General features: G+C 34.8%; 1 protein-coding gene across 1 annotated transcript in view; it reads left to right on the top strand.

The window, feature by feature from the left end:
- The window catches only part of LRP1B (LDL receptor related protein 1B), a gene marked incomplete at its 3' end in the record, with an annotated part of 741,532 nt that overhangs the window by 586,358 nt on the left and 141,821 nt on the right, over positions 1-13,353 (top strand). Inside the window, exons 44-49 of the mRNA XM_082001234.1 lie at positions 2,130-2,322; positions 2,796-2,921; positions 8,485-8,613; positions 11,341-11,460; positions 12,509-12,622; positions 12,820-12,969. Coding sequence (XP_081857360.1) covers positions 2,130-2,322; positions 2,796-2,921; positions 8,485-8,613; positions 11,341-11,460; positions 12,509-12,622; positions 12,820-12,969 — 832 coding nt within the window. The remainder of the gene's footprint in view (positions 1-2,129; positions 2,323-2,795; positions 2,922-8,484; positions 8,614-11,340; positions 11,461-12,508; positions 12,623-12,819; positions 12,970-13,353) is intronic.

Consider the following 13,353-nt stretch of genomic DNA (forward strand, 5'->3'; position numbering starts at 1 on the left):
AGGATTTCGTACAGGCCTTTCAGAAACATATGTGATTGATTTTTATTTTTTATGAAATGTATCTGAATATTAATAACACAGGCTTTTAAGAGTGTATTATGAAAAATGTCTTACAGTAAATGTGCACAATTGCAGAAGAGGTCTTTTTGCCACTAATACGTTCCCATCTATCTTTCAATACATTTAATTTTGAGAAAAGGTTGGTTAGAGAAAAGTTGTCCACCTGTGACATTTACAACTGGAAAAGAGAAAAGGATTTGCCAGTCAAACCTTCTTACAAATATGCAGAAATATGTAATGTGTATAGAGTGAATTTAAACATGGCAAAGCATGCTCTTGTGCACTGGAATACAATTATTTATGTTAGCAAATTGTTGAAATGTTCACATGCCGCAACTTTGCCGGTGCTATCTAATGCTCTTTCTGGACAGTCCTTGGGAGTGGTTTGGCACCCAATCAGTCCAAGGACATTCCCAAAGGCATTTTGCAAGGCACTGTGCTGGAGGCTGTTCACTGTCTGGCGCTGGGCAGGGAGGTGGCAGAGGTGTGAGCAAACTGCCACTGAAGCATTACTTGGTATTGGATACTGCAGCGTTAGGGCACCATCTTAATCTCCAAGGCATACCTGTGGTGGGAATTTTTTTTTTATTCTACAAGATTAAATTTGGATGTCCTGTATATTAGGTGAATTCTTTATATGATGAGACAGACTTTTGTTGTTTGTTTCTGTTTGTTTGTTTTATTTTCTAATCAAGTATGGGATTGACCATTACCACTTCTTTCTCATTCCATCATTTAAAAAACCAAACTGATACACAGCATCCACTTACAAAGAGGCTAAACAGTGTACCAGTTGGCTCTGCATGAACAGTGCAGCCTATGTGCATGTGTGCAGTCAGCATGAATAGCTCAAATTCATTAGATGTGCTGTGTATATGCAGATAATTATCCTCTGTAGTTCAAGTTGATTTCCATGAACTCACATTATTATCAAAAGGTCATTTGGGAAAGAGGATAGAGGACAGAAAGCAGATGGAAAACCATGGTGACCTAAGTAGAGATGTAGATTGAGGATTGATGATTTTAAAAAAGTGATTTCTGTTGGGTTATTAAAAAACATAAAATATTACTTTTCTGCTTTTATCCCAATTTCCCTATGCTAGTAGCAGACAGGTATATAGATACAGGGTTTTTTTGCCAGCCTGGATCAGAACGATGGTTCCCACTTCATATATATACACAACTTACTAATTTTCCCAGAGAAACAAAGAAGAATACAATGCAATAAATATGTTCAAGATATTATTTATTTCCATTATATCTCAAAAAATCTAATGGAGAAATAATGACCCCCTTCCAATAATTCTGCTATTCGGCCAAAATTAAATTTTCAACTAGAGAACTGATTAAAAATGTGTTATATTCTTAAGAGCAGAAACTGTACATGTTAAATTTTTAAACCTGGTACATAAAAAAAACCCCAAAACATACATGAACATATTTTACAGGAGCTGTGATTTAGACTAGGATTAAATTAATTGTATTTCTGCAGTTTTCATTCAAACTCTACCATATAGTGAACTGCAATTCATATTTTCTTTCTAGGTTTTAAACTGATAATTAGCATGGTGACTGAGGAGATTTTTTTTTTAATGGGAAAACACATGACATTTATTGTCTTGGGTTCAAGTTTCTAATGTGATTGTAGTGGTGAATGCTCTTCAGTTCCGAAACATGCTTCTGGCTTTGATTCATAAAGGTTCTGAATTTTTAGACTTTCAGGCGTGCTACAGTACCTGTTTTTCTCTGTTCTGTTCAGGCCGTTAAGCAGGTAGTGTGCTGAGCAGGTATTTTTACAAGCACATTTGAATAAACCATTTACTTAAAGAACAGATTCCTGGATTTTTGAAGTTTGGACGTATCAAGAAATTATAAGCTAACCCTTGTAGCATCCTTTTAACACATTTTAAGTGCTGTTATCTCATTTTTCCAGGTGTTGTAAATATAGAAGAATTAAATGTTTTGTCTAAAACTATCAAGTGATGTGAGTTACGGTTTGCACTGTTAAAACATCTTATTCAGAGACAACATTCCTTCTCATGGTCCTCTTCTGTTCTTCTGTATTCTAGGTAATTGTCAAATCTGGACCAGGTACCTTCCTCAGCCTGGCTGTATATGATGATTATATCTTCTGGTCAGATGGAGTGAGGAGAGCTATTCTGCGTTCCAGTAAATATACAGGAGGAGATACAAAAGTTCTTCGTTCTGATATCCCGCATCAGCCAATGGGCATTATTGCTGTTGCCAATGATACTAACAGTTGTAAGTTACAAAGCAAGATACACTTTTTTTGTAATTCCAGTATCATTCATTTCAATAACTTTAATTAGTTTTAACCAAGTTAAAACATTTCATGGTGTTTCATACGTTCTTTTTGTTGTAGGAACTGTTAAGAAAAGGTGGGATGTAACCTCATTACCAAGTAAATAAATATTATTGAATGGCCATTTTCTGCTATGAACATTGTGCTCATTTGACAGTAGTTAAATAATTTCCTGTCAAATATCAGCAGTTTTGAATGTTGTGGGTTTTTTAAAATTATTAGATTCAAGGTAACTCCATTTGTTTATTTTTAGTATGCTAGCATCTGAGGCCTGCTGACATTTTCATCTGACTGATAACACTTGAATCAATTGCCCCTGAATCTGAGATCTGGTGATCTTTGCTCTCTAAGACATTGGCCATTGAAGCAAATTTAATAAAACAAAGTCCATCTTTTATAATTTGTTTTTCAGGTGAGTTATCTCCTTGTGCACAAATGAATGGAGGTTGTCATGATTTATGCCTTCTGACTCCTGACGGACGAGTGAACTGTTCTTGTCGAGGGGATAGAATCCTGATAGATGATAACAGATGTGTGAGTAAGTAATACTAGCTGACACAATGCTTTTCTATGCTGTGATGCAGTTGTCTATCATAAGCAAAGACAGTTGGCCCAAGCCATTAATTTTCTTGCTTCTATGTACTGTAAAAATTGATCTGGCAATTCAGCACATACCAGGCTTTTAACTATTTTATGTATTAAAAGGCTTTTGGGGGGTTATAAAAGCATTAATACTTACACTGTCCTTAAATTTCAGTTTATGTTCTACTGAAAATTTCCTATTTGCAATTTGTTTCTGTTGAGTACAAATATTTTCATTTCATATCCTTAGACATATAAAATAATTGTAACTTCTTAACCAGCTGTTGTATTTAATCATGTAGAATTGGTGTGTTAGTAATTCATGAATGTATCACTTTAAGATGGCAGACTCCTGGGAGACTGCTTTTGTTGCGGAATATTCTGTATTACGCTGTTTCTAAGTTCTCTTCTCGCATCTTCCCATTATTCCTCTGAACCAATATGTCTCAGCACATGGTAAAGAAAATACGAGAAAACTATTTTTTCATAGTTCAGAAGTGGATCAGAATATATGATCATCCATTGCAGCTACTTTAGATCATACTGTCCCTCTGCAGAATTGATGTTTCTGAACATGGAAGTATGTGCTGGTAATTTGGAAGGATGTGACATATGCACTTACTTTGCACTCTTCCGGCTTTTCTAATAATTTGGAGAAAATCTCTGTCTCCTTGCTAATGCTGTGCCTTAGCAGGAGTGAATTAACTGGAAAGCTTTGGGCTGTTTCCCCAGGGATGACCCACATTCATAATGTAGAACATGACTTTGTGCTTCTCCCCTCAACAAGTGCAGCTGGCTGGCTTTGGAAGGGAGGGAAAGCTGGGAGGTAACCGTGCGTTGCCTTATGTCTTTGTTAATGTCACTGTATTGTAGCTCTTTGTCACAGTTAGACACCTTCCAAATTTCGGTGGCTTATTGGACCTTTATCTCTGTGGGGCAGAAATCCCAACTCTTAAATCAAGTTCTCCACTTCCATATCTATCTGCCAAGTATGCCTGTTCTGCTGCCTCAGTTTCATAGCTTTGACCCACCTGCTTTCACTAAATCAATTTTTTTTTTATTATAACAGTAGAGAGGCAGTATAACATTCAAGAAATACGATATTTAAGTTTTGTATATGATTTAGGAAGTTTTACCATCCTGCTAGAAGCTTAGACAGTTTACCTGCTTCAGGCTCTACTGTGGCAATCTGTTGCTCCTGAATGGCCTAACAAGTGGCTTCTTCTACTGATACAGAGTCACTTTTAAAATGATGGTCTGTGCATACGCAGAGTTGTTGGTGTGGGATATGAAGAGACATCTTCATTAACCTACCTGTACTGGTTATTTTGCAAACCTACTCCTCTGCTAATGGAGCTTATGCCACTGATATTTTTCATGCTAGAGTGATATTAGGCTTTCCTGGTACATCTGAGTCAATAGTGTTTTCATAACAGGAAAGAATACTGTTATTTAATGATCAGTTGAAGAAGAACAAGAAGTGTGCTTCTCTTAAGGACAGTCTTATTCTTCTTCCCACCGTATGCCTTTCATCAGCAATAACAGTTGTGTAACTGAATGATGACTTAACTAACTTGCTTGACTGGGTATCAGGATTTTTTTGTTTTAGACATAGTTTTGGTGGGTTCAGTGAGCAGAGCTTATTCAATTTGACACTGCAAGATCACTAGAGCCGCTTAGAACTGGTGAGAACAGAACGCTATGATGAGGGGAAGGGTAGAATTACCCCATTAAGTATTAGTGTGATTTAGACTAGGATTAAATTAATTGTATTTCTGCAGTTTAGGCAGCCTTAGGGTTGGAATTAAGGCAGCCTTAGGGCTGGACCCTAGTCCTTTAGAATCTGTTCTAGTTCTTAGGCTTGGCAGCTCAGCTACATAGCTTTGTGAGGAGCCTGTAATTAGGTTTATACCACACCAAGCCAATTGCTTGGTTATTTTATCTTAAGATTTTAATCCTAAGATTTCTTTTGCCTCTTGCTTAATTTCCTAAAACACTGCTATTAAATGAAACCAGATGCATACATTAATTGTTCATATAAGCAGTATAACCATACAGTAGCTACCAACATGTCCCAAACAATGTGTGAATTGTTACAGTTTTAACCTGCACTTTCACACACTTCATAGTTCACCTTTGATCTTTACCTTTGGCTCATGCATACATGTTGTTAGTTGTTGACTGAGTCTTACACAGTGCATTATAAGGTCACTGATACTTCACAGAAAGACCTGTTTCTGTAATTAAATATATGGAAATATGAGGGTTAAAACTCTTATCATTCACCACAGGGAATATACAGCTGATCTCGAGTGAAGGTGCAGTAGTGAAGTAGTGTACAACCAATTACATTTACATCTCTTACCAAAGTGGTTTTTGAGTATAATTGAGATACAATGAATTTTACAGATGATTTGCGGTAATAAAGATTTCAGTTTAAACTATAACGCTGTTTCAGAGTAGCAGACCTTTAGTTTAGTAACATAATCCAGTGATCAACTGAGACTGTATGGGCAGGTATCTGATTGTTAATGGTTCGAAGATGTTAATTAAGACCTTACTACTTTACAAAAAGATATTTTCCTCTAAAGCCAAATGTTTCTGCTTCCTGCATATGGAATATTATCACCAGGCTTATATAATCACCTTATTTCACCCTCCCACAATGTGAGGTTTTATTGATTTTGATCATTCAAGAGACCTCTTGGACCTATAAAATTTCCTTAAGTTCCATTACCTACTAGCTTGCACTTGGTCTTGTTGGTCAGGTCCATCACTTGCTCAGCTAGTATTCTCCCATCCCTTTATCCCAGATATAGAGTATGGTAAAGTACAGGAATTGCTAAGGATGTGGAATTAACTGCCACCGCCTTCTTTGAATCTGGCAAGGAATTTTTCCTTCATTACAAGGCTGGCAAGAGCCTAGTGGTTTGTGTTTTTGTTTTTTTTTTTTTACTTCCTGAGAGCAGGGCAGAAACCTCAGTGGCTGATAAAGACGACAGGATCAATTGTAGCAGGTTAAACGTTTTTCAATGCTTGGTTAAGGTGTTTATGTCATAAACATTTCCACTTCCTAAAATAATCAGAATCAGCGAAAATACAAAGAAGGGTTGGAATTCTTAATGCCTGGAGCAGTAAGGAGACAAATCTTTCACTGATCCTCGTTTTACCTTCATTAAATGTAATGGACTATTTATTTCATGCAATAATTTAAACTTGTTGCACGAATGCAATAAAAGTCCTACTTTATTTGGAGGTGGGAGAGAAAGATGGCTGTTAGTATCCCAAAGCGGTTTAAAAAACCCAAACAACCAAGATGAACAACATAACTGCTTTTATGGTAGTAAGATACTACTTCCTTATTCATATTTATGATTGTTAAATATATATCATAATTACTACTGAGATAGACAAAAGTATCTATATGCATCCATTGGGTCTGTCTAGGGCTATATCAGAGGAGTTACTGCAGTTGAACCTTAATTAAAGCACTTTTTCTCACCTGTTTCTTTACCTTTTTGAGGCAGTGATCAGCAGTGGAAGTAAAAGAGGTTCAGCAGATAAATTCATAGGGCTAATAATTTATTTTATAATAATATATGGTGTTTATATTTTTCCAAATGCATCACAAATCTTAAAATTGCTATTAGGTAAAAGAGGGCTTAAATCCTCGTCTAGACCATGATGTAAGATCCCATCTTCTAAATTATTTTGTAGAATGTTTGCAGGAAAAGTTGATCTGAGTTGTTGGTCCAAAAAAAAAAAAAAAGATATTAAACATTGGGGTTGACTAGCATAGGAAGGATGATGGAAACAAGGCAGACTTCATAGTTCAGCTGTGAGATCAAAAGTTTCTTTCTTCGTAACAGTTGAAAGGGATACTCAATAAAAGCAATTCCAACTGATAGAAGGAATTAACTGTCCTTTCAAAATGTAATTAGACTATGTAACTTACTGTCAGTCAAGATTCTTGAGACAAAGCTTCAGTAAAATTCAGAGAAGGATGGAATAATTATATGGATAATAAGAGTGCCCAGACTATTTGTTTCTAATCAAATATACAGTTTTGAAAGGCATTAAAATGTTTTGGCTCTGGAAGTTGTGGTTTAAAGCAATCTCTACAAGACTTTTCAGTTAGACTTCAACTGAGGGTAGATTACACTATACATACATTTTGATTTTTTTCCCCGTCCGTCTCTAAAGATTGCAGTCTAAGATGCTGAACTAGATGAACTACCAATGTAATTGAGAGTGACTTTTCCTAAGATCTAAGTTCTCACAGTGCTAAAAATGGGTGGGAAAAAAAGACAGAAAAAAATATGCTGCAATAAAGTTGATTAACATTTAAAGAACTGTATAAATTATATTGAAGATCAGATCTCACCTTGTCCAGAATCTATATTTTCAGCACTTTTATATTTTTCTTCATGTTTGACTCAAGAAATGTTTTCAATTTATATTGGCTTGACTTTTGCATATAGCAGACATCAGTTCTTCCTCAATTTGTGCTGAAGTAATTGTAGTGGAAACAAGAGAAAAAGCATAGCAATTAATTATCGTTTCCTTATTCTTCCTCTTGAGTTTGATATTTTGCTTAGAACCATACACATGAAATAAATGTACTATCAGGAAGTTCAAGACCAAATTGCTTTGTGTAAATTTTGTGATACTTTTTTAATTTCTAATTGAACTAATAGAAAATCTACACGCAAAAGAAAGCTGGAGTCAAAATTTTAAATGCACATCTTATTCTCATCTAAAATAATAGATAAGGCATCCACTCTGAGAAGGCAAGAACACAAAAAAATTACATGTCTACCAGTGATTTTTTTGTGACTGAAAAGAAATAAGTACAAACAGCAGGTTTTCTTCATTGGGTGTTAGGCTACATCTTCAACAGTGGATGTAGCACAGTGATGCTGGTACTTGTGTACACACTGAGCAGCTGCACAGTGCCACAAAACAAGAGTTGAGAGTTCAAATTAACTCCTACATAGTGATAAGTGTTTACTTCTTGCTGTTGGATGTGCTATGTTGAAGAGTTTTTTTCTGAGCGTCTGTTACGATGGTTGCATACAAGCTTGGGGTTGTGGAGAAGCATATGTAGGTAGAGGACGGCTGGGCGTAGTAGTTACAAGTCATCATCTTATCAGTATTGCTGCCTTTAAGTTGCTTCACTATATATTCCTTCATGGATATCTGGCTGGCTATGTATTTTTCTTTTACAGTCTCTCTCTCACCTTGGCTTGGAATTCACCCCAACGTAAAATTTCTGAAAATTGTTCTTTAGATATCTGTCCTCAGCCCTGCAAAATATGAACAAATTTACGGAAAAGTATAGCAGTCTTGCAGGGCACCACTCTCTAAAAGCTTTTAAGTTCTGATGCCATGGTGGGGGTTTTTTGTACTTAGGTTTTCAAAAACTGTATAGGAGATATTTTAAACACAGCCAGCATTTTTCTCATTTTCACCAAGCGTAAAAGCTATTAAAATTACATATTAATATGTTTTATTTTTAGCTAAAAATTCTACTTGCAACATTTATTCTGAGTTTGAATGTGGAAATGGTGAATGTATTGATTATGAGCTGACTTGTGATGGTATTGCTCATTGTAAGGACAAGTCTGATGAGAAACTTTTCTACTGTGGTAAGTATTTCCAGATGTTTCACCCTCACATTCTTATTTTGTTATATGTACTTATATTGGTTCCTTTGTGACTTTTTTAGTTATTCATACCAACTGCTTGCCAGGATGCCAAGAAGAAAATGCCAACTTGCACATTAAAAAAATGCTGATATTATATGGGTAGAATTACTTATACCTGAATATATTTTCCTTGCAAACTTCATGTATTAGCTGACTTATATTTTAAAAACGTATCTCAAATGTTCTCATATTTCTGTTTGTAAAACAAAAATAAGGAAAGCCACAGCTAGCTGCTATTTCAAAGACAAAAAAAAAAAAATAGTATTTGCAGCTTTAATTTAGCAATTTTGATTAAGGTTTTTTATTTAATAAAATTTTCTCTGATTGTGAGTAGAAAACACCAAAATATAAGTATTATAAAACACAAAAATGTCTGTGTAATAGAAATCTTTCCATTCCATTTTCTGGTTAAGTTTATAATATCATTATTTTTCCCATCATTCAGTCTGCGTCTTGCAACAAGTTAGACACAAGTGTGTCTGCTCTTTACTTTCATATTTTTCCCAAGGGGTTCTATCCTTCTCTTACCCCCCCCCTCCCCCAGTAATCAGTAACTGAATCACTTCCAGGTTTTTTGTGTCCAACTGAGTTTGCCTGCTGCAGGTATCTAAAACTGTTCAAATAATTTTCTTAAATCACTGGGTCACCTTAGTGAATTCGTGTATCATGCCTGTTAAGTGAAATCTTGTTACCTGCGTGCCTGTAGCTCTTAGCCTTTATCTTGGTTCTGTATATTCATATCACAGCCTTGGTATCTCTTCTGTTTCTCATATGAACAATGTTATGTAATTTCAAAACCACCCATTTATGCTTATGCCTGCCACCTCTATATTTTTATGAAAATGCTTCAATTCCTGGAGTTCACCTCTGTCGCTTTAACAGAATTGTACAATCCTAGAACATCTCAAGTTGGAAGGACCTATAAGGATCACTGAGGCCAACTCCAAGGTTGATACTGTAATAATAGCCAAAAAAAGAAATGGAATAGCTACCTTCTTTTTTCTTTTTCCTTACAAAAATTAACACCAACAATCTCAGTATAGTAACTGAAACTATGTAATTTTTTTTTCTTCTTTCATCTTCAGTTTGTGCCCCGTTAGCTCTCAGACTTTTATGTGGTAATTGCTCTAATTGTGTTATGTAAAACTAACAGTAACATTCTGTCAGATCATCTAGCTGTAGATAACTAAGGAGGTTTGTTTGCTTGAATCTAAAAAACAGGCATCAGACAAGAAAATAAGAATCTGGAATATACAAGACTTCTAGGTGGGAGTGAGGAAGGCCCAGCTTCAAATCACTGAAAAGTAAATGACTTCTGGCTGTGAATTCCTTCTTGGGTTTTCTTACTAAATATGTGTTGACATACTTGTACTTATGTATGCATCTTGCTTAGGCATAAGAAGCAATTAAAAAAAAAAAACTTAAAAAACCAAAACCACCACCACCAAAAAACCCAGTCAACTATATTTTTATACAGATTAAACCTCTCTGTTTCTACTATTCTAGTAATTTATTACTTTCACAGTTCATGGAAGAAATATTAAGATTTCATATAGTTTCTTTTACTTTGTTAGATAGTTTATTTTACTTTGTTAGGAGAGGAGAGTAGGTTGAAGGACTAGAAAGTCATCTGAGAAAAAAATAAGATAGCTGTAGCTGGTGAGGGATCTCAAAATATTATTTCTTGTCATTCCAGAGAATTTGCCTTATACATCAGAATAGGTTTGAGGTTTACTGACCTGCTAAAACTAGTTCATATTTTATTCTACAATACTGAAAAAATACAAATGCAGATCCAACAATTTGTCCTTCCACAGATTTGACACATAATTTTATGAAGGACATGAACTTAATTTGCAGTGTGACAGTATACATTTTGCCTAATTTGAATTAACCATACTTGAACGTTTTGCTACCCATTGGAAAAAGCAGGAAGAACTGTGGTTCTTTCATGCGCTAGGTCGTATACATTACGTTGTTTTCTGAATCTGAAGAAGTACAGGATGCTCAACTCGTTGTTATTGATTAACTAACGCAATGAACATTATTTATTTATTATTGTGGCATGACTTCTGCAATGGTTAGGGCTTTAGTAAATCCTGACTTTTCAAACATATTAACATACATAAAATTCATAAAGTCTTCAACAGTGTACCTACCTGAGCACAACACTTGCAGTATTGGTATTCAGAAATACAGAAACTTTTCTGCTAATAGTTTCTGTTATTTTACTCTCCATTTATTCCTAATTTGATTTAGGGCAAATTTGATATGTTTCATTCTGTATGATAGATATATTATTGATGCTATATGCAAACATTGTCGCATGCCTGACAAAAGTGTCTCTAAACAAATGCATTTAATGCACATTGGCTTTTTATACCAAGAGATAATGAAAATTGGGAATTAGGCTTTCTTTTCTCTTTTTTTTTTTTTGTCATTCTTTCCTTTTTTAATCATCATGCTTTCATTTGTTGTTCTTTATCTGTTTATTAGTCCAAGTTCTTCTGCTGGACAATAAATGAACAGTTTCTGAAGTTTTTCCTGTAGCTTCAAATGCATTTTCATTTAAAATGTTTTTCTGGAATGTTTGGTTTTAATGTAAGGCTATTTTTACTGTATATCAAGTGCCTAAATTAAATTATGTGCTTGTACTTAACTTTCCAGAAAATAGAGGCTGTCGGAAGGGTTTCAAGCCATGTTCTAATCGTCGCTGTGTTTCAAGTAACAAAGTATGTGATGGTGCAAATGACTGTGGTGACAGCTCTGATGAATTTGACTGTAAAGGTAAATGACAATTACTTCCAAGGTGGCTTCAGAATATTGTTCTGTAAAGGCTTCAGTATGTCAATAGAGGTAGTTAGGAAATGCACATAACTATTGGAATTACAGATGCTGGGATTTGTTTTGTTTTTCAAAAACAAGCAGGTGCACACTGGAATGTCTGAGAGAGCGTATGTTGAGATTGATAGAGACTGATTTTGGTTCACACCTGCAGTCCTCTAGAAGGAGAGTGTTTTTGGCTATGGAAAACTCAAAAATACAGTTTCTGCTGCTTCTGCAAAATAATAAATGAGAGAGTATCTTTACCACAGACGGAAAGCTTGAAAGATGGGCAATTTCTTCTCTGCATCTGCTGCACTGTTTCTTCTTTGAAGTAGCTAGCATTCTATTTCTTTGCTTCTCAGATGCATGGCAATGTCTGTGTCCTTCGCAAAACTTACCAGAATTGTTCTCCTTTTTATATCAGAATTGTTTTTCTTTTCATGTCCATGAAAACATGAAAATTTATATCTATGCATCAGCCAATGAATAAAGACTAGCTAGCAGACAAAACAAATCCTTAGCTACAATTCAGAAAGATTGGATGGGAAATTATTCCATTATACATAGCTAAAACCTATGTGGCTGTAGTAACTAGTATTTTTTTTTTTTTTTAAAACACTGCATGGGTTTTAATCATTTAGCTGAATATGAGTAGAGAGAAAAGCATACAGGCAAAAACCCCAACCTGGTGTTACATGAAAGAAATATGAGAAATTCATAGATGGTCCTGAAAGTGCTGCTTCCTTCCTTACATGGTGATTATCTCAAATTGGGTTGAATTATCTAGAGAGAGACTTTTAGGCTCAAAAAATAAATTTGAAAATTAGAAACTTATGCTTTCAAGTTTATTAGACCTTTTACTTCTACTGAATTTTTAGCTATGGAAGGTACAGTGTGTTCTGAATGCTTCATCCTAAAAAGTAGAAGGTTTAAACACAATACATATAATATGCATCTGAAGAGTCTGTTTAGTACACAAACTTACATCTTTTATAACCGTATGTTATAGATTCAGCATGTGCTTCAACAGAATTCCATTGTGCAGATGGGATTTGCATTGGAAAATCAGCACAGTGCAACCAGATCATTGATTGTGCAGATGCTTCAGATGAAAAGAACTGTAGTAAGTTCGTGTTCGTGCTTCATCGTAGCATCTGTTCCATGATTATTCCTTGTTATATAGCAGTTAATTCATAGTCATTACTAGATGGATACCAGCAGCTGCATGATCTGTGCAAACTCAACCTAAACCTGAAAAGCAAACTGTAAAGATCTCAATCTGTATTAGGTGTGCTATGGGAAATTACTGTCTCTTTCCAGATAATACAAACTGTGCTTACTTCTATAAACTTGGAATAAAATCTTCAGGATTTATTAGCTGTAATTCGACTTCACTTTGTATACTGCCAGAATGGATATGTGATGGATCTAATGACTGTGGAGATTTTACAGATGAACTAAAATGCCCAGGTAACTGAAAAAGAAAAAAGAAAAAATTAATTTACTTTTTTTTTCAAGTTATATTCCTATATTTCTGTTTCTTTTTTCTAATTGTGTTGCAAAATGTTTATTCTGTTAATACTGTTTTATTTATTTACAGAGATTAATATAATGCTGAATGAAGTTTTTTTCACAAATCTTTATTTGTATGTTTCATTAGATTATGCACACTATTACAAATTACTAATGCATTTCTCTGAAGAAAACTGTAATTTCTGGCTTTCTATTTCCTCAAGATTAGGTCTGTCATTAATAATTTTTATTTAAGTAAAACGTCAGTCATTAAAATCTCAGTATCATCAAGCTTCAGCACAATCACTTGGGAACTTTTATTAGCTACTACTTTAGTGGATG

This window comes from Phaethon aethereus (assembly GCF_964289735.1).
Source record: "Phaethon aethereus genome assembly, chromosome: 6".
In the NCBI taxonomy this organism is placed as follows: domain Eukaryota; kingdom Metazoa; phylum Chordata; class Aves; order Phaethontiformes; family Phaethontidae; genus Phaethon; species Phaethon aethereus.